Source organism: Apodemus sylvaticus, chromosome 3, assembly GCF_947179515.1.
Source record: "Apodemus sylvaticus chromosome 3, mApoSyl1.1, whole genome shotgun sequence".
In the NCBI taxonomy this organism is placed as follows: Eukaryota; Metazoa; Chordata; class Mammalia; order Rodentia; family Muridae; genus Apodemus; species Apodemus sylvaticus.
The window spans coordinates 137,160,366-137,180,489 of record NC_067474.1 but is presented as its reverse complement, the minus strand read 5'-3'; the positions used below and the strand labels follow the sequence as shown (position 1 = coordinate 137,180,489).

The 20,124-nt window shown below is 40.2% G+C and overlaps 1 protein-coding gene across 12 annotated transcripts in view; it reads left to right on the top strand.

Annotated features, from left to right (window-relative positions):
* Window positions 1-20,124, top strand: part of Macf1 (microtubule actin crosslinking factor 1) — a 331,824-nt gene that overhangs the window by 219,855 nt on the left and 91,845 nt on the right. For 10 of the 12 annotated variants that reach the window (XM_052177285.1, XM_052177287.1, XM_052177284.1 and 7 more), the window contains 10 exons: window positions 1,361-1,585; window positions 3,352-3,870; window positions 4,569-4,745; window positions 4,938-5,061; window positions 7,441-7,649; window positions 8,353-8,670; window positions 10,569-10,735; window positions 12,417-12,573; window positions 15,517-15,634; window positions 19,303-19,365. In XM_052177285.1, the coding sequence (XP_052033245.1) occupies window positions 1,361-1,585; window positions 3,352-3,870; window positions 4,569-4,745; window positions 4,938-5,061; window positions 7,441-7,649; window positions 8,353-8,670; window positions 10,569-10,735; window positions 12,417-12,573; window positions 15,517-15,634; window positions 19,303-19,365 (2,077 nt within the window). The remainder of the gene's footprint in view (window positions 1-1,360; window positions 1,586-3,351; window positions 3,871-4,568; window positions 4,746-4,937; window positions 5,062-7,440; window positions 7,650-8,352; window positions 8,671-10,568; window positions 10,736-12,416; window positions 12,574-15,516; window positions 15,635-19,302; window positions 19,366-20,124) is intronic. The other 2 variants (XM_052177288.1, XM_052177278.1) reach the window with 1 other exon arrangement.

The following is a 20,124-nucleotide window of genomic DNA, read 5'->3' as shown; positions in this document are numbered from 1 at the left end:
CCAAAGCCATATCGGGGCAGAGTCACAGAAGAGATCTTTAGGAGCAAGCCTGAGAGTCAGTCTTTTCATTCCCCCAAATATCCAGGAGTTCAGGTCAGGAGTGGTTGGTAAAATGTGTATTTTACCAAAAACAAAATTAAAACTTGCTTGCTCTACTTATAGTTTCTACTTTGGCTTTGATAAGGTGTAAGATGGAAAAAGCAGATGATATGTTTTCTTGCCCGAATATTGATTGGTGACCTATGAGTATTAGAAAAATATCTATGGGGCTGGAGAGATGGCTCAGCAATTAAGAGCACTAGCTGTTCTTCCAGTAGTCCTGAGTTCAATTCCCAGCAACCACATGGTAGTTCACAACCATCTATAATAGAGTCCCATTCCTTCTTTTGGTGTGCATAAAAATGTACTCATATACATGAATCTTAAAAACTCTATCTCCATGGAGTCTGTTGGATCACAGGCTTTGCTTCCAGGCAGCTATATAGTTACAGTGTGGAGTGTGGGACTGGGAGAAACTGAAAACAAAACAAAGATGTGACATCTGAAGTGACTTTATTCACCACTACTGGTAGAATCACGTCCTTTCTTTAGCCCAGGATTCCTGTACTGAGAGAGTAGGCATCATGGGAAGGGAAAGCAAACCACCTAAAGATGGATATTAAAATAACTGAATACTTAAAACAACACAACTTGTTTTAAGTAAATATTTGAAAAACTAGTGAGAGGGGCTGGAGAGATGGCTAAGTGGTTAAGAGCACTGACTGCTCTTCTGAAGGTCCTGAGTTCAAATCCCAGCAACCACATGGTGGCTCACAACCATCCATAATGAGATCTGCCACCCTCTTCTAGTGTGTCTGAAGACAGTATACTTACATATAACAATAAATAAAAAAATTAAAGAGAAAAGAAAAGAAAAACTAGTGAGAGATGAATTTGAGAAGCGAATTCCATTTGGCTGAGATAAAGATGACAAAAGTCAGTTGTCCCTTCAGGGAAGAGCTGCCAGATAAGAATTGTGCCTATGGTATCTTACTCTTCCAATGTATCACATAGTTAGGAAACCTTGCAGGGTTGTCAGGACCTTTCTAAATCCTGACATTTTCTCATTTTGTTTGTTTTGTTGAGGTGTTTTAGGTTATTTTTCTTTAAGCAGTAAACCTTGAAGAAATCTGGAATTTATTTTAAATAACTATTTTCACAGAATCTAGTAGATTATAATACTTTTTTGTATGAAAAGATTTTACACCCGACTAGAGTGTTGGTTTTTCCTTAGCACAGAGCTCCTCTCTCTTTGACTTTGAACCAGTGCTCTCATAGTGGAGTGCCTAAGCGTTCTCACTGGCATTCCTCTGGATTTCAGAGTAAAGCAGCGACAGAGCTGGCAGAGAACAGGAGGAAGATCGACGCTCTCTTGGATTGGGTAACTTCTGTGGGGTCATCTGATAGACAGCCACAGACTAGCCTTCCAGGAATGGAACAGTTCTCTGGAGCTTGCCTGGAAAAACAAACTTTGGATGCCACTGATGGTTATGTGGATATGAACCAAGTACCAGAGCAACTGAACAGGCAGTATGAGTTAATGAAGGTAAGGGTGTTAGCTTGTCTTTGCCATGATTGTAGAAAGGAACCTAGAAAATGGATCATAGCTTTAGTTTGTCTTTGGTATATCAGCAGCTTGGACACTGTTCTTGAAATGCATTCTCCTTTGGCTTCTCAATCACTACTTCTCCTTAATCTTTCTTCTTTTCCTTTGGCCAGTCTTTGAGATACTGTTATGCTTCCAATAGGTCCCAGCCCTCTTCTCATCTGTCATAATATGCTTTCCTAGGCCTGGGAAGATAGATCAGTTGATAAACTATTTGCAATACAAGTATGTGAACCTATGTTTGATCATTAGAACCCATGATAAAATGTTAGGCATGGTGGTGCACGCTGGTAATCCTAGCATGGTGCAGATAAAGAAGGGGACTCCTTGAGAGATGGGGGTTCCAGCCAGCTTAGCCTAGCTCCAGCTAGAAAGGAAAGAGTAACTCAAAAAATCAGATAGACACTTTATAAGGAACAGTACCTAAAATTGATCTCTGGCATTACCTGAATATATTTGTGCATGTGCACATATACAAACACACACCCAAAAACCAATATGCTTCTCTTGGATACTCTTGTCCATGGCTAGTACTTGAGTTACCAATATTGACAAACTCCATGTATCATTTTTCTTCAGTTGACATCAATGTATATATCTCCAAATGCCTCTTTGCAACCTGTAACCACACATACTTGAACCTGAAAACAGAATTCTTCTGTAATCTCCAATCTGACCTGACCTGCTTGTCTGTCCAACCTGTTCTTTGTACATTCCTATGTAATTGCCCAAACTAGTAATCATCCTAGATTTCTTTCTGTCTATCACTCTCCCATATAAAGTCATGTTATTTCTAAGAAGTTGTGTCCCTGAATAACTCTTCTACCTTCCATATTAAGTCCATATGTTTGCTATGGTTTCCTGTCCTCACTACCTCCTTCTGAAGATTGATTCCTACTTCCTTGAGCTCATCACTCATTTTCCTTCACTTCTCTCTCCTGAAGAGTTGCTTACTCTTAAAACTTTCTGACCTCTTAAATGTCAAAAATAAAGGAAGATGTGCCTCTTGATTAATGTTTGTTTATTCTTCAGATCCTAGTTTAGAGTATACTTCCTCTAAAAAACACTTTTTCACTACTCTTCCATCTCTTCCATTGAGGCTATTCTTTCCACCCTATACTGTCACTCATTCTATTTGTATATTCTTTTTTTTTTTTTTTTTTTTTTTTTTTTTTTTTTTTTGGTTTTTCGAGACAGGGTTTCTCTGTGTAGCCCTGGCTGTCCTGGAACTCACTCTGTAGACCAGGCTGGCCTCGATCTCAGAAATCCGCCTGCCTCTGCCTCCCAAGTGCTGGGATTACAGGCGTGCGCCACCACTGCCCGGCTTTATTTGTATATTCTTATGGACCTCAATGTAGACTTTAATCACATCTGACTCTTAACTCATTACATAACTTTAATGGGGACTTGTAACATCTTTTTGGCATTCACATAACTCATCTTAAGCATGGTATTGTCTACGTACATGGTAGGGGTTATTTATAATTTGTTTTGTTTTTGTTTTTTGAGATAGGGTCTCACTAGGTAGCTCTTGCTTACCTTGGACTCACAGAAATTAAAAGCATGTGGCACCACCCCCTGCCCTACAAGAGAGTGGTGTTTTGAAACAGACCACTCTGTCTCTAGCATCTCTACCTCTAGCTGTAAATATAACCAAATTGTTCATGTTTTTCTACTGATGATCTTTGGGGTTATTTACTCACCAGGCACGTCACCAAGAATTGATGTCTCAGCAGCAGAATTTCATTGTGGCCACCCAGTCAGCTCAGTCTTTCCTGGACCAACATGGTCACAATCTTACACCTGAGGAGCGACAGAGGCTTCAAGAGAAGCTAGGTGAGCTTAAGGAGCAATATGCAGCTTCCCTGGCCCAGTCAGAGGCAGAGCTGAAGCACACACAGACTCTACGAGACGAACTACAGAAGTTCCTGCAAGAGCACAGGGAATTTGAAAACTGGCTAGAACGGTCTGAGAATGAACTGGATAGTATGCATAAGGGAGGCAGCAGCCCTGAAGCTCTGAACTCCTTGCTAAAGCGGCAAGGAAGCTTCTCAGAGGATGTCATTTCCCACAAAGGAGACTTGAGATTTGTGACTATCTCAGGACAGAAAGTCTTAGAGACGGAAAACAATTTTGAGGAAGGCCAGGAGCCATCAACCACCAGAAACTTAGTGAATGAAAAACTGAAGGATGCAACAGAAAGATACACCACTCTCCACTCTAAGGTAAGGAAAGACCCCCATCAACCTCCAGGGAAACAACTATGACTGTCTTCAAACAACTATGGGTAATTCCTAAGGCTCGAAATATAAGGCACAAGACACAGTGTATGTGAACCAAAGGAAAATGGGTTTAATCAGCTATAAAAAAAATTTAGACTCTGTGGGTCCATGGTCCTATTAATTTTGGGAATATGTATCATATCATTGGTAGAGATAGAGGTGCTCATCTTCCCATATCCTGTCAATATCTTAGGGCTAATAAGAGACATAGCACAGCAAAATTTAAGCCAACTGCAGCATTTTTTTCTTAGACAATTTGTTCTAGGATAAATCTTTATCTTCCTAAAAATCAAAAAAAAAAAATGTTTCCTCCTAAAGTTTAGAATTTACACATCACACTTCATCTTTCTGTCAATATCTCTAATGTCCCCAAAAAGAACAATTTTTTCCACTTTTAAGTCCTTAATTTTGCCTATAGTCTGATGTATGTTTCGTTGGTGGTGTGTCATCCAACTCATTAAGTCTTCCTAGGGATTTAAAGGATGAGATGAGGTGTACAGCACAAGTAGTGGTGATCCTGCTTGTGGATAGTTAAGTCATTGTGTAAAGCTGCAGTCAGCTCTCTGTAACCAGGAAAGACTCTTTCTTTGGACTCTTTTCTGAAAACTGTTACCTTTGACTTCTTTATTTCTTTGGCATAGTGCATACGATTGGGCTCTCATCTGAACATGCTGCTAGGCCAGTGTCAACAATTCCAGAGCAGCGCTGACAGCTTGCAGGCCTGGATGTTGACTTGTGAGGCCAGTGTGGAGAAGCTCCTCTCAGACACTGTTGCCTCTGACCCCGGAATCCTGCAAAAGCAGCTTGCAACAACAAAGGTAGGCAGATTCAGACCATGTTTGTGTGTCGAGGTCTTATATTTCATGGCTTAGAGGGAACTGATAAAAGCAAAAACTACTAAAAATAGATTAGTTGAAATGTCTTAGGCAATACCAGATTCATAAATTCTTTGTTTTTGTTGTTTGTTTGTTTTGTTTTGTTTTGTTTTTGCTATTGTTTTGGGCAAGTAGCAGTTACAGGAAGATTTGGCTGAACACCAAGTACCTGTAGAAAAGCTTCAAAAAGCAGCTCGTGACCTAATGGATATTGAAGGAGAGCCAACACTGGACCGTAGGCCTATTCAAGAAACTACAGGTACGAAGCAGCACAGTACTCCTCTCCATAGGTCTACTGCCATCTTTGTTTTTGTAGTACATAGTAAACTGTGTGAACAGGTATCCAGAGCACTAAACTAAGGGCAGGGGACATACATGTTCTGATACTTTGATTTAATCAGGAATCTGCAAGTACGGATGCTGAAGGTTCTGTTCCCCTATTTATTGGTTCTTGATCCATCAATAAAGATGTTGGCCAATGGCTGAGGTAGCAGGGTTAGAGTTGGGGTATGCCCAGTTATTGCTAGCCAAGGCATTTTGAGAATAACTGCTGCACACAGGTGTGTGTGTGTCTGTGTGTCTGTGTGTCTGTGTGTCTGTGTGTCTGTGTGTCTGTGTGTTTCTTCAATCCACGGATCTGGGATAACTCCTAGGCGGGTGTAAGCATGTGACTCACCACGAACACAAGGCAGGGTAGCAAAAGCTATATGCAACATACATGTATAAGGTGTCATGAAATAGCTCAGTTTCCAATGAACTCTATTATTACACTTTGAATGGCTTTCACTCTATGGCTTCAACCCTTTGAGTATCTGCTGTCATTCAGTCCCGTTTCTTTCATTTTCTAAGAAAACTTGCCATTCCCAAGTTTTACTGCCTTTGATATTTCTCCTGTTTCTTACCTGACATTTATTTCATTGTACTCTCCATGAATGATGAAATCCTATTTATCTTTCAAGATTTCGACAGTGGCACATCCTAGTGGCTTTAGTCAGTACATTATGTATTTGAAAATTGCTAAGTGGGTAGATTTTTAAGTGTTCTTGTCATGAAAAGTGCTAAGTGTGTGAGCTAGCTATGTTACTAACATGATGTAGTCATTCCATAATATGTGTGCATCTTAAAATATAATTTGTATACCAAAAAATATCTTACCAGATTTACTTAAAACAGGTGAGGGAGGGAGGGAAGGAGACAGGCCTGAGAGCTTATGGCCTTTGTTAAATCCTAACCAGTAATTCTGTGTCTTAGTTACTTTACTCTGATAAAACACCATGACCAAGGCATCTTATAAAGGAAAAATTTTAACTTTGGCCTACTATTCTAGAAGGATAGAATTCATGATGGCAGAGCAAAGACATGTTGGAAGAAACAGCTGAGGGCTCACATCTTGAACCACAAGCTAGATTTACAGAGTATACTGGGCATGGGAGAAGGCTTTAGAATCTTAAATAAAACTACCCTCAGTGGCACACTTTCTCCAATAAGGCCACACCTCTTCATCCTGCCAACTGGGGACCAAGTATTTAAATGTTCATGACTTATGAGAGGACAACTCGTCAAATGACTGCATGCTATCATTCAAAAGACAGAAACAACAACAACAAAAAAGAATTATTTTGACTTTCTCTAGGACATGCTTTTAGTAGTAATATAGTACTCAGGGCTTTTTTTTACAGTTAGCTATGTTTTCCTCTGCCTATACTGATTTACAAACTTAATTTTGTTAAGATCAGACTAATTATCTTTAGTCCTTAGCATATTGCATAATTTCTGGTTTGTCTGTAAGCCCTGGCTGTCCTGGAACTCACTCTGAGACCAGGCTGGCCTTGAACTCAGAAATCTGCCTGCCTCTGCCTCCCTAGTGCTGGGATTAAAGGCGTGTGCCACCACTGCCTTGTTTTTATTAAATGCCAAATTGCTAATTAATTGAAGTTGGCTACTTTACTAATATACTTCAAAAATATTCCATTTGTTTTCATGTTAATTATTTTTAATTAATATATATAATTTAAATACTACTTTCTGAATATTTTGTTTGTTTGCATTTTTGTTTTGTTTTTATTTGAGGCAGCGTCTCACTAGCCCTGGCTGTCATGGAACTCACTATATAGACCAGGGACCTCATATTTACAGAGACCCCTTGCTTTTAATTTTTTTTTAAGACTTATTTATTTATTATATGTGAGTACACTGTGGCTGTCTTCAGGCACATCAGAAGAGGGCATCTGATCTCATTACAGATGGTTGTGAGCCACTATGTGGTTGCTAGGATTTGAACTCAGAGCCTTCAGAAGGTTAAGAGCAGTTAGTGCTCTTAACTGCTGAGCCGTCTCTCCAGCCCCGACCCCTTGCTTCTCTAGTAGTGGGATTAAAGGTGTACTCTATTGAGCTACTGTCTGTCTGTCTCTATATTTCTTTATTTGTTTATTTTGGGGGGACCAGAGACTTTCTATGTATATATCATGAACTAGCCTTGAACTCACTATGTAGATCAGGCTGGCCCCCAATTTCATCTGCCTCAGCCTTCCTGAATACCAGGATTACAGGCATATCCTACCATACTCACCTTTTTATTCTTAAAAATACCTTATAAAAATAGCATCTAGTGTTTTTTCTTATGGACTTGATTTTCCAGATTCCATATTCAGCCGCTTCCAGAGTCTTTCCTGTAGCTTGGCTGAGAGGTCTGCCTTGCTGCAGAAGACAATTGCTCAGTCTCAGAGTGTTCAGGAAAGTATGGATAGCCTGCTGCAGTCCATGAGGGACGTTGAACAAAACCTGGAAGGAGAGCAGGTGGCAACACTCTCATCAGGAGTCATCCAAGAAGCCTTGGCCAACAACATGGTAAGAGAACCTTTCTCCTGTGAGTTACACTAGGAGATGTGTTTGCCATTTCTGTAATAATATGACTTTGAGAAAGTAACAGGAGGATAATTCCTGTCCAGGAATCTTGTAATAAGGCTTGATGATAATGACTACTCCATGTAGACATTCCTGCTCCTGGGCTGAGAATGTAACTCACTGATAGAGTGCATGCTGGTTAACATGGGGGAAGATTCTGGGGCTGAGAATGTAACTTAGTGATAGGATGCATGCTTGTTAACATGGGGAAGACCCTGAGGTCAATCTTCAACATAAAAAGAAAGAAAAATCTTCATCCTAATTTCCAAACCATTGTTGAACACAAGGAAAAGTGGTGGGAGCTAATTTGGTGAAGTGGATGGGGAAATAAAGGATGTACCATTCTTTTTTTTTTTGTTTTTGTTTTTTTTTCCCCGAGACAGGGTTTCTCTGTGTAGCCCTGGCTGTCCTGGACTCACTCTGTAGACCAGGCTGGCCTCGAACTCAGAAATCTGCCTGCCTCTGCCTCCCAAGTGCTGGGATTACAGGCGTGCGCCACCGCTGCCCGGCAGGATGTACCATTCTTCAGGCTTGGTTACAGTCTTCCAATTTCATTGAGCATGAAGTTATTACAAATTTAATAACTGATGGCTCAGATATACTAACATAAGTAAGCCCCAACTGACACACTTGCTCTTGATGACAGAAACTGAAGCAAGACATTGCTAGACAAAAGAGCAGCTTGGAAGCCACCCATGAGATGGTCAGTCAATTCATGGAGACAGCTGACAGCAACTCAGCCTCAATGCTGCAGGGCAGACTGGCAGAGCTGAGCCAGCGCTTCCAACAGCTCCAGCTCCAGCAGCAAGAAAAGGAGAGCAACCTAAAGAAGCTCCTGCCCCAGGCTGAGATGTTTGAGCAGCTTTCCAACAAGCTGCAGCACTTCACGGAAAACAAAAGCCGACTGCTGGCTTCTGGAAACCAGCCAGATCAAGATATTGCACATTTCTCCCAGCAGATCCAGGTGAGGATACATATCTGTCATCTTAAGAATAAAAGGAAAGGTACTAATGAAAATTAGTATTTACTGAGCACATGCAGCTTTGGGAATGCTGGGAACTCTACCTGCATTCTCTTAGAACTATGACCCCCAGCTTGTAAGAACAGTGTGGATTTCTTCTTCACTTCTGGTATACAAGGTTAATCTGAGATGAGCAGGTTCATTCCACTCAGCATAGCCACATGCAGGCTGATAGAGACTTCACCCTGGCATGTGCTCTGATGGTTTCTTCTGTAACAGAGAGGTGTTTGCCATAGCGATTTACATTTCATTAGTCAAAGCCAGGTTTAAATACCCATAGCCAACTTTGAAAAATGTTGGGAACTAGTCTTATATCTAGAAGGGGAAGACTGGTAGGTGAAAAGCGTTGTTAACTACCACTAATAAAAACTGAGGAGTACACTTGAGTAAGTAGTGGCCACTTTGAATTCTAGAATGTCTAGATAGCATACGTTCCCGTCTGTAGTACCTCACATACAGTCCTACATTATTGTCATAAGTTTATTCAACTTACTTGTTTTATTTTTTACATCTCATTCATGGGAAAGAGGTTGTAGGTGGAGGGGTTAGTCAGAGGAGAGCTAGTGTGAGGCCTCTTTTTCCACCATGTTGCCTCAGGTGGGCAAACACAGGTTATCAGGTTTTTAAACTTTTTTCTGTTGTTGTGATAAAATATCATGACAGAGACAACTTATAGAAGGAAGAGATTGTTTTGTCCTATGTAAGTTTGCAGGGGGATGAGTACCTGTTGTGCAGGGATGGATGGCAACAAGCCGTAGGCATGACGACTAGGACAAGTAGCAGAGGTTACACCCTCAATCCAAGCATGATGCCAACAGACAGACCTGGGTCAAAGGTGACCCTCAATGATGTGTCTCCTCTCACAAGGCCATACCTCCTAAACCTACCCAAACAATGTCACCAACTGGCACCCAAGTGTTCAAACACCTGAGCTATGGGGGACATTTCCCACTGAAACCACCTCAGCAGGCTTGGGAGGAAGTCCCTATGCTGGCCTGGCCATTTCACCAGCACTATTCAAGTTCCTTTCTTCTGTTTTCTAAGTAGGATCTTACTGTTTTGTTTTAGTTCCTAAATGCTTTTGTTTGTTTTGAGTAATTTTAGACTTTGTAGTAAAGTAGGTATGGCCCAACAAATAACAGCATAGTCTTTCCTAGATTCACCAGTTGCTAATTATTTTATCTCTTTATAAAAATATCAAAGACAATTATGAGCAGTATTCATTATTCTTTGTGATATGCAAAAGTTTTACCAAAGTCAGTCAATAGGATCCCCTTTAAGCTGTGTTCTTATGTCCTTTTGGCATATCTCTATTAACATAGGAGTACCTTCTTCCCATACTGAAATCAGTTTCTTGTTTTTGTTTTTTTTTTCTCTAAGAATCCCTGTTTGGTAGGGGATGACAGTTAGAAACCAAATTCTGGACACTGGGTAAGGGAAATAAGCTGCTGGGGTGTCACTGCTCTGTCACAGATGTGTCACAGATCATGAAACTGTGCTGCTGCTTCTACCACAACACACATTGAATAGAATTGAAGTTTTATTGTTTGTTTTAGTATGTAAAGCTGAACACAAGTTTGCTTCTGCAATCTCGGCACTCCTTGGGGCTATTGGAGGCTGAGACAAGACAATCCTTGCAAGTTCATGTGCCAGTTAACCTGGCATGAGCAGGAAGGAACAACAAAAAGTCTTTATCTCAAACAAGGTGAAAAGTGAGGACCTACAATAGAGGTTGTCCTGTAACCTCCACACATACACCACCACCATCACTACCATACCATATATACACATGTGCACAGAAAGACTAAAAATAGATTGCTTTTAATATGTTTAATAAACAGGAACTCACTTTGGAAATGGAGGACCAAAAAGAGAACCTAGATACTCTTGAACACCTAGTTACTGCATTGGGCTCTTGTGGCTTTGCACTGGACCTATCTCAGCATCAAGACAAGATACAGAACCTTAAGAAGGATTTTACAGAGCTGCAGAAGACAGTTCAAGAAAGGTGAGTGCTTATCTGCATTGATCATTGACAAAGAACTATTCCTGTCTCTGTAGAGTGCGACATTCTTTCTTTACTTCCTTACCATAAAAGGCAGTGTCCAGAACTCTGATACTGACCCATTGGTCAAAGATTGCCTCTTTACGCAAGTTACCTAATGTGGTTGATGTTTATTGCTTTCTATTACTAATTGATTTGTCTCAAGTTTCAGGCCTGAGTGACGAAAAGCCCAAGTCACCTAAAGCAAACAGAACAAATTTGGGATAATAAGTAAAATTGTAGCTGAATTTAAAATAAAGACAGAATCTAGATCCTTCCCCAGTATGATTATGAGTTATATTTGTGGGCTAGAGAGATGACTCGGCAGTTAAGATCACTTTCAGAAGACCTGTTTGGTTGCTAGCACCCACACTGTATTTCAGGGGATCCAGTGCTCTCTTTGGCCTCCTAGGTCACATGGTGCACAGATAGACAAGCAGGCACACATATGTACACATGGATATCTTTTGGATAACATTAAGTTATTTAAGAGAAATGTCTGGATTCTTTTAGCACAAATGCAAGAATGTATGACAAATGCTTGCAGATTTTAGTTTACTATTACAAACTCATTATTTTCCATTAGAAGCCTCACATGGGTTTAATACCATGAATTAAACTTATCTTGGTTTAGAAGCAATTGCAATATTGATTTAGCCATCTTGGTGGCTAGAGGAAAACTGCTGCTCATACCAATACATAGAGCCATGTGTGGTGCCACACACATAGTCCCAGCATTCAGGAAGTGGGACAGAAGGAGCAAACATTCAAAGCCAGGCCTAGTGGCATATGGAACAAGGAGTTTGAAGCCAGCATAGGTTAGAAGAGACTCTGTCTCAAAAATAAATGAATACTTAGCAGTTTGTTGGTTGAGGACAATGGCCTAGAGGGCTTTGGTTTTTTTTTTTTTCCACCTCACTGTTGAAGCTACAGAAAGAACCAGGATCTCAGGATTGATCCCTAAAAGACATGATCATTCTTCGATTTATTTTCTTTATGAGCATGTGTAGCTCATGGCTAATCATCTAACTTTTTTTAGCCTTCAATTCAGCATTCAAGTCAGATTTGTTTTAAAGTGTGTGTGTGTACACCTGCATGAGTTTATATGCAACACATACATACATACATGAACCCCCTAGGTCAGAGGAAGGCTTCTGAAATGAGAATTACAGGTGATTGTAAGCCACCATGTAAATACTGGGAACCAAACCCAGGTCCTCTGCTAAAGCAGTAAGTTCTGTTAAACATTGGCCCATCTCTCAGACCCTTGAGTTGAGTCTTGAAAGAGTCAAATACCTAAAATATAACAGAGCTGGGTTGGAGATCCAAAGCCAGCATTCTTTCCATTGTATCATAGTATCTAAACAGCAGGCTTCCTTTAGTTTCCTCACTTTCACTTTAGCCTAGAGTAAGATTAAAGACTTCTTTCCCTAAAAATGTCCAAAGAAGGACAATGATTCTTGAGTTTGATGCTTTTTTACATTGTGTGTACAGCCAAGCTTACTATGGAAAGGAGGGCCCTGTTAGGAAATTAGTGCCTAAGTCCCAGGATAAACCTACTTTTTAGTTCTAGTCCATTTTACAAACCTACTCTGATGAGTGTTTAAAAAAAACAAACAAACAAAAAAAAAAACTTTGTTTACAGAGAGAAAGATGCATCAACTTGCCAGGAGCAGTTGGATGAATTCCGGAAACTGATTAGAACCTTCCAGAAATGGCTGAAAGAAACTGAAGGGAATGTTCCACCTGCAGAGACTTTCGTGAGTGCTAAGGAATCAGAAAAGCAGATTGAACACTTGAAGGTAGGTAAACAGTAGGGTCCCCTGCAATCTGGCTAGACAGTGATTTGAAAGTTTATACACCCTGAACTCCAGATGTGATAGGGGAGTGGCATAAAAAATCCAATTTATCTGTCCACATCAAAATTCCTTTCTTGGTGTGAATCCATATGCCCTACCTAGAACTGAGCACAGTAATATCTCCTGTTTCAAAACCTAAGTCGGGTATGGTGCTACATATCTATAATCTCAAAACTTGGGAAATAGAAAAAGGAGAAATTCATGCTTCAGCTGAGCATTAAGTTTGAGCCAGCCTCAGCTACTTGAAACATGGTTTCCAAAAAACCAGCACAGGCTGTTCTTAGATGCCTGTCATGATGTTGTAGGAAATTTAAAATACATCATAAAAAGGACTGGTTAAGTCCATTTCTTATACATTTTCATCTCGGGGCTTAGAATTATTATTACTCATGCTTGAGAATTAGACAGCTGCACATGAGCAACGGACCAGACACTGGATCAGGAAGCTGTGGGGGAGGAACTAGAACTCTGGCTCGCCATGAGAAACACAGGCTTGAAAAACACAGCTTCCTGGCAGGACTCAGGCTTCTGCTCTGATGCATACTCACACAACACCTCACTCTACATAACTGTCATTTCTCTCTCAGAAAAGCCAGCTGAAGCTGGAGCAGATGAAAGGAATGTGGTTACCTTCACGTAATGGACTCTAAGAAAATTTGAAATTGAGCCAGGCAGTGGTGGCACACACCTTTAATCCCAGCACTTGGGAGGCAGAGGCAGGCGGATTTCTGAGTTCGAGGCCAGCCTGGTCTACAGAGTGAGTTCCAGGACAGCCAGGACTACACAGAGAAACTCTGTCTCGAAAAAAAATTTTTTTGAAATTCTCTTAAAATGAAATTCCCCTAAACGAAAGAAACCTGATATAGTCTAATAACTCCACATGCGAGGTCCTCTGGTCCAAGCAGCTTAGTGATTGCTGTTCACACGATGTCCAACAATGTCACGTGCAGTTCTCTGAAAATTCTTAAATATTCTGTTTTAAGTCTGAAACCTTAAACAATTAAGATTGATTAATGACTGATTTGACAAGCAGTGACTGCCTGCCTGTCAGTTTGAAGTGTGGTATATGTGAGCTTGCTAGACATTAATGGTTCTTTGTCTTGCTCTGCTGTTGCTCTATAGGATAGAGGTAAAATCAAGCTAAGGCGGCTCTCAGTGGTCTCACAGAGCAGTTGCTAAAGGCTAAGACACACCCCTGCTCTGGAATGATGAGTACCCCAGTTCTCTGGCAGGCTGTCATATCCTAGAGATGTAGCATTGCCTGGCCCTTTTCTCTTGAAGCTGATGCTGTTCTTTCCTAATGGCTTTCTGTGGTTGCTTGAGCTCTGTCTATAACCCAATATAAGGTTCCCATAATAACTGTGCAGTGTAGTCTCTGTGTCTATGCATTTCACATAACTGATTTCTCTTTTGTTTTCTGATTACTTTCTCTTCTTTTTCACACTCACTTCCAAACTGTTGCTTTAACTCAGTGTTTCCCTCTCTCCTTGTCTCCTCTTGTGCTCCCAGAGTTCATTAACTATTCCATTAACTATTCCTACTTCCTCCTTTTTTTTTTTTTTTTTTTTGAGACAGGGTTTCTCTGTATAGCCCTGGCTGTCCTGGAACTCACTCTGTAGACCAGGCTGGCCTTGAATTCAGAAATCCACCTGCCTCTGCCTCCCAGAGTGCTGGGATTACAGGCATGCGCCACCACCGCCCGGCCTATTCCTACTTCTGTAATAACACTTATTATATGATAATGCAGTTGATAAGTCAAAATTCTTGGAGCTATGTCATAAAATCAGGCACGGGAGACTCAGAGTACTCAGGAGGCTAAGGGAGAAACTTAAAGAAGCCAACCTGGGCTACATAGTAAGAGATTTTCTTAAAAATCAAAACCAAATCAAGATGGCATATACCTTTCATCCCTGTTGGGAGACAGAAGCAGGCAGATCTCTGTGAGTGAAAGCCAGCTTGGTCTACACTGGGAGTATCACATAGCCAGGATTATATACTAAGACCCCATTAGGGGGAAAAAAATCCCAAAAGCAAAATAGTAAAGTGATGGCAGCTGAAAGTACATAAATGAATAGATAAATAAAGCAAAAACCCTAAAAAATAAAAGTAAACAAATGAGTTAAGGGTGAGAGCTGTGTTGCAACACTGTTTATTCTATATGTCTCCTTAATAGGGGGTACCTAGCCAACAACACATGCTAATAAATATATGTCACCAAATGACACAGAAGGTTCTGAAAACTTCTACAGTATCTTTTTTGCATTTCTTGGCTGACTAAACCATTATCTTGTAATGGCTGACTATACGAGCATTGTCTGTCTGTCTTTCCCTTCCTTCCTTCTTTCCTTCCTTCCTTCCTTCCTTCCTTCCTTCCTTCCTTCCTTCCTTCCTTCCTTCCTTTCTTTCTGTCTTTCTTTTATGATACAAACGTCTTACCATGTAGCTCTGGCTGATCCAGGAATCATTATGTAGACCAGTCTGTCTACAGAACTCAGAGTACCTCCTGCCTCTGCCTCCAAAGTACTAGGATTGAAGGCATGTGCCATTATATCCAGGATGGGCATAGTTTCTTGTCAAAAAGGTAAGAGCGTTGCTGGAAAGATGGTTCAGGAGTTAAGAGCTCTTGTTATTCTTCAGGTGACCCAGGTTTGGTTTGTAGCACCTACATGGTGTTTCACAACTGTCTGTAACTCCAGTCCCAGGGGATCCAATCCCTTCTTCTGACCTCTGAAGGCATCTGGCATGCAAATGGAACACATATATATATATGCATTCAAAACACTCATACACATAAAATAGCATGGTAGGAACTATGTTTCTAACAGTTGTCCCTGCTGATGAAGGAAGGCCCAGAGGTTTCATTTACCAATCTGGTTCTTTTAACAGGATCTTCTAGATGACTGGGCAAGTAAAGGAGTCCTAGTGGAAGAAATCAACTCCAAGGGCACGTCCTTAGAAAGTCTCATCATGGACATCACAGCACCTGATTCCCAAGCTAAGACAGGTGAGTATAGGGTCTTCAAAATGTAATGAATGCATACTCTACTCTTTGCTTGTGGCCTTTGGAGATGCTTTTTTGTTTAATTAATTAATTAATAAAAATGAAAGTTGAATATGAAAAGAAAGCTATATTCTCTTTCATTCTGATCTGTTTCTTACTGTGCTGAGCAATGCTGCTCCATTTTGAAAAATTCTTCTTGTAAGTGAATTAGTGGGTCCACTTAAGGCTAACAATGAATGTAGAGTTAAATTTTTTATCTTGGGGAGTTTTTCTGTTTTGAGCATGTAAACGATTTTTAGTCGTGGGTGGGTGTAAGTATCTAGGGAGAACCTAGGTATTTGTGAGTCTACTGGTACATAAAAGGTTGGCACACTTCTTCAGAGGGAACATAAATAGTGTGCCCAGTTGCATGAATAATTTTTGACTATAACCAAATCTTTTAAGCAAAATCAGTATGAGTTCATAGTTCTTTATGTATTGTTAGTTGGAATCTTAAATATATTTTAATTATTTATTTTTATTACCAGACTAAGTATACTCCTATAGACATTTAAATGCCTAAGGAAAAGCTCGTTCTCTCTCCCTCCCTCTCTCTCCTCTCCTCTCTCTTTCTCTCTCTCTCTCTCTCTCTCTCTGTGTGTGTGTGTGTGTGTGTGTCTTTTAAATCACAAGAACAACTTCTTTTCTTTAGTACATTTTTTAAAGATTTATTATTATATGTAAGTAGTTGTCTTTAGACACTCTAGAAGAGGGAGTCAGATCTTGTTATAGATGGTTGTGAGTCACCATGTGCTTGCTGGGATTTGAACTCAGGTCCTCTGGAAGAGCAGTCGGGCTCTCCAGCCCATCCATCTCTCCAGCCCTTTTCTTTAGTATATTCAAGTTGGTTTTATTCATTTATTTGTTGGACGGTTTGGGGTTTTTGTTTGTGAATATGTATGTATTGGCTTTTTGTTTGTTTGACTCACTGATTTTCGAGACAGAGTTTCTCTGCTGTCCTAGAACTCACTTTATATACCAGTCTGGCCTCAAATTCACATAGATGTACCTATGTCTGCGTCCCAAGTGCTGGGATCAAAGGTACATATCATACCATATAACACAGCACTCCCTTGTAACCTCTGTATACACACAAAGGCCAGAACATACATAGATACATGCTACACATTCACACAGCAAATTAATACATCGTTTTTTTTCTGTTTGTTTGTTTGTTTGTTTGAGAGGGGGATGGTTTCCTCTGTTTAGCCCTGGAATTCACTCTGTAGACCAGGCTGGCCTCGAACTCAGAAATCTGCCTGCCTCTGCCTCCCAAGTGCTGGGATTAAAAGCATGTGCCACCACTGCCCGGCAATAAATCTTTAAAAAATAAAATCTTAGCTGAATATTAGAGATTGCCAATGTTGAAATCTTCAACATTTATCAGAGTTGATGATTGCTTCCATTTTATATTCATCAATCCTGAGAATACCATTTCATGTAAATATGTAGTACTAAATGAGAGAGAGTATGTTTATGGCCATTTCAGAAATTGTCAAAAATTCTTTCCTAATTCTAAATTGAAATTCATTGAATGAGCTGGGCAGGAGTGACAAACATCTTTAATCCCACTGGGATGGGGTGGGGCAGTGCAAAGGTAGCATCTCTGTGTTTGAGGTAAGCCTAGACTACAGAGCCACTTCTAGGATGGCCAAGGCTACAGAGAAACCTGTCTGGGAAACAAAACAAAAAAGAAATTCATTGATAATTTGGGTTTTTGTTTGTTTGTTTGTTTGTTTGTTTTTAAAGATAAATCTCACTGTGTAGCTCTGGAACTTACCATGTAAACCAAATTGACCTTGAACCCAGAGATCCTTCTGCCCTGCTCTTGCCTCCAGAGTAAATTTGCTACTACACCCCAGCTAATTGAATAATTTTTGTTTAAGAAACTTAAATCAGCCTGACAGTGGTGTCACACATCTTTAATCCCAGCAGAGACAGGTGGATCTCTGAGTTCAAAGCCATTCTGGTCTATAGAGCAAGTTCTAGGACAGTAGAGTTGTAAAGAGAAATCCCAATATCAATAAACTGGCCACAATGGCCTGTATCTATAATCCAAACTGTTTTTTGTGATTTGGAGGTAGAAGCAGTAGGATCAGAAGGTAAAGGCTGTCTTTTGCTACATATTGAATTTACCTAGTATACGTAAGTTTTGTCAGAGGGATGGAGGGGATGGGAAAGAGGAGAGGAGAAAGGAGGGGAGAGGAAGGGAGGAGAGGGGAGAGGAGAGGAGGGGGAGGGGAAAGGAGAAGGGGGGAGAGGAGGGGAAGAGAGAATTCTTTTTAAGAAAAGAATTTCAGGTGCTGGAGAGGTGGCTCAGTGGTTAAGAGCACTGACTCTTCTTCCAGAGGTCCTGAGTTCAATTCCCAGCAACCACATGGTAGCTCACAACCATCTGTAATGGAATCAATACCCTCTTCTTGTGTGTCTGAAGAGAGCAACAGTGTACTCATATAAATTAAATTGATTAATTAATTAAGTGATAGTATACTCATAAATTGAGAGAGAGAGAGAGAGAGGGAGAGAGAGAGAGAAAGATAGATAGATAGATAGATAGATATCTAGATAGATAGATAGATAGATTTCAAACAGTTAAATCTAACATTCAGGGCAACAATACCTGGGACACATATGTTGATATAATGACAGAAACAACTCCAAATTGTCTTCTGACTTACACATGCACACACAAAACCCCCAAATAAATATGGTGCTAGGGAGTTGTGATTCTGTCCTTTTATCTCAGCATTATGTCATGAATATTTCTCTGACTTTTATATAATCTTAGTAACTTCATACCCTTATATTATATATTTAACTTAGAAGCTCCTACAAAATAAAAGGAAGCCACTTGGGAAGAATAGAGGTGAAACTTTGGCTATTAGAAATAGAACCAGGCACCCAAAAGCAAACTTTTAGAATGCTTCTAAGCTGTATTTTCAGTGCTTATATGTGTTTCCTGGTAGAGGATGCTGAACATCATAAGGAACAACATAAGGGCTTTGTAGTAACCAACCTTTTATGCTAATTGTGCTTCCGTGGTCACTGTTTTTACAATGATAGACTCTGATCTTAAAGGTAATGTTTTAACTTTATTATAAATCCTCATCCTAAAATATGGCAGATACTATTCTAAAGACTTAATTGTTTTAATAATTCTATTTATTTATTTATTCATTCATTCATTCTCGAGACAGGGTTTCTCTGTGTAGCCCTGATTATCCTGGAACTCACTCCGTAGACCAAGCTGGCCTCAAACTCAGAAATCTGTCTGCCTCTGCCTCTCATGTGCTAGGATTAAAGGCCTGTGCCACCACTGCCTGGCATGTTTTAATAATTCTTGCATCACAAAAATCAGAAAAGGTTTCAAGAAATCCAACTGAAGATTTAAGATTAATTGTTATTTCTCTAGAAAGTTACTAATCATTACTGCAGAGGAACTGAAACATAAGTGCATTTTGTTGCCTTACAGCTGAAGTGACCTGTCTCTTTCTATGAGTATGTTGTCTTGTGCTGTGTTAACTTTCTGATACCCAAGCTTAAGATGAGAACCAGAGAAGAAAAATGCTGTGCTTACATGTATTCCTAACACGTTGGTCTTGCCCTGTTTGTCTCCCTGTCCTTCTGCTCAGGTTCCGTACTACCCCCTGTAGGAAGCTCTGTAGGCAGTGTAAACGGATACCACACCTGCAAAGGTGAGACCCGCATTTCAACAGTGCCTTCTTGTTGGCTGTGTTGAGACAATGTTCATGTTTGCTATGTATGTGTTTCAATATGTGTGACATAGCAGCTGCCAGGAGGGACATGAAGGTAAAAATATGGAGAGGAGCGCCTGTGATATCTCCCTGTTAGCTGGCTATAGGCTAAACACCTTGGCATCCAAGGACTGAAAGTTCCAAGCAAGCATACTGGATCACCAGGTTAGGTCAATAAGGAAAGACCTGCAAGAAAGTACATGTGGGTCGTCTATGAGTTATAGAGAAACTATTCCTAAAGCCACATGTGGTGTTATTGGTCTATAAGCCCAGCATGTAGAAGGTAGAGGCAAGATGACTGGAAATTCAGGCTTTGGCTGGCCTTCGCTCTATCCGACTATCTCAAAACAAACAAATCTAGTCTAGCAGCAATCTTTCTCTGTCTCCTGGCTGAAATAGTCTCCAAACTATTTCTTAGTAGTTTGAAGAAGTAGGACCAGAAGAATATTCAAAGTTGATTAATCCCAACAGTAGGCTAAAGTTGACATCTTACATCACCTCTGCCTTCTGTTGATGCATGTTTACTCAGCATTTTATGGCATTCATCTGTGTATAAAATGCCAGAGTCAGAAAGCAGATTATGTTTTGTTTTTTACTTTGTTTATTTAAACGGGAACTTTGGAGGAAGGTAATCTCTAGTTGACTAGAAGAGTTAGGAGGGGGTACGTGATCCTTTAGTAGTAAAATAAATCAAGGGGA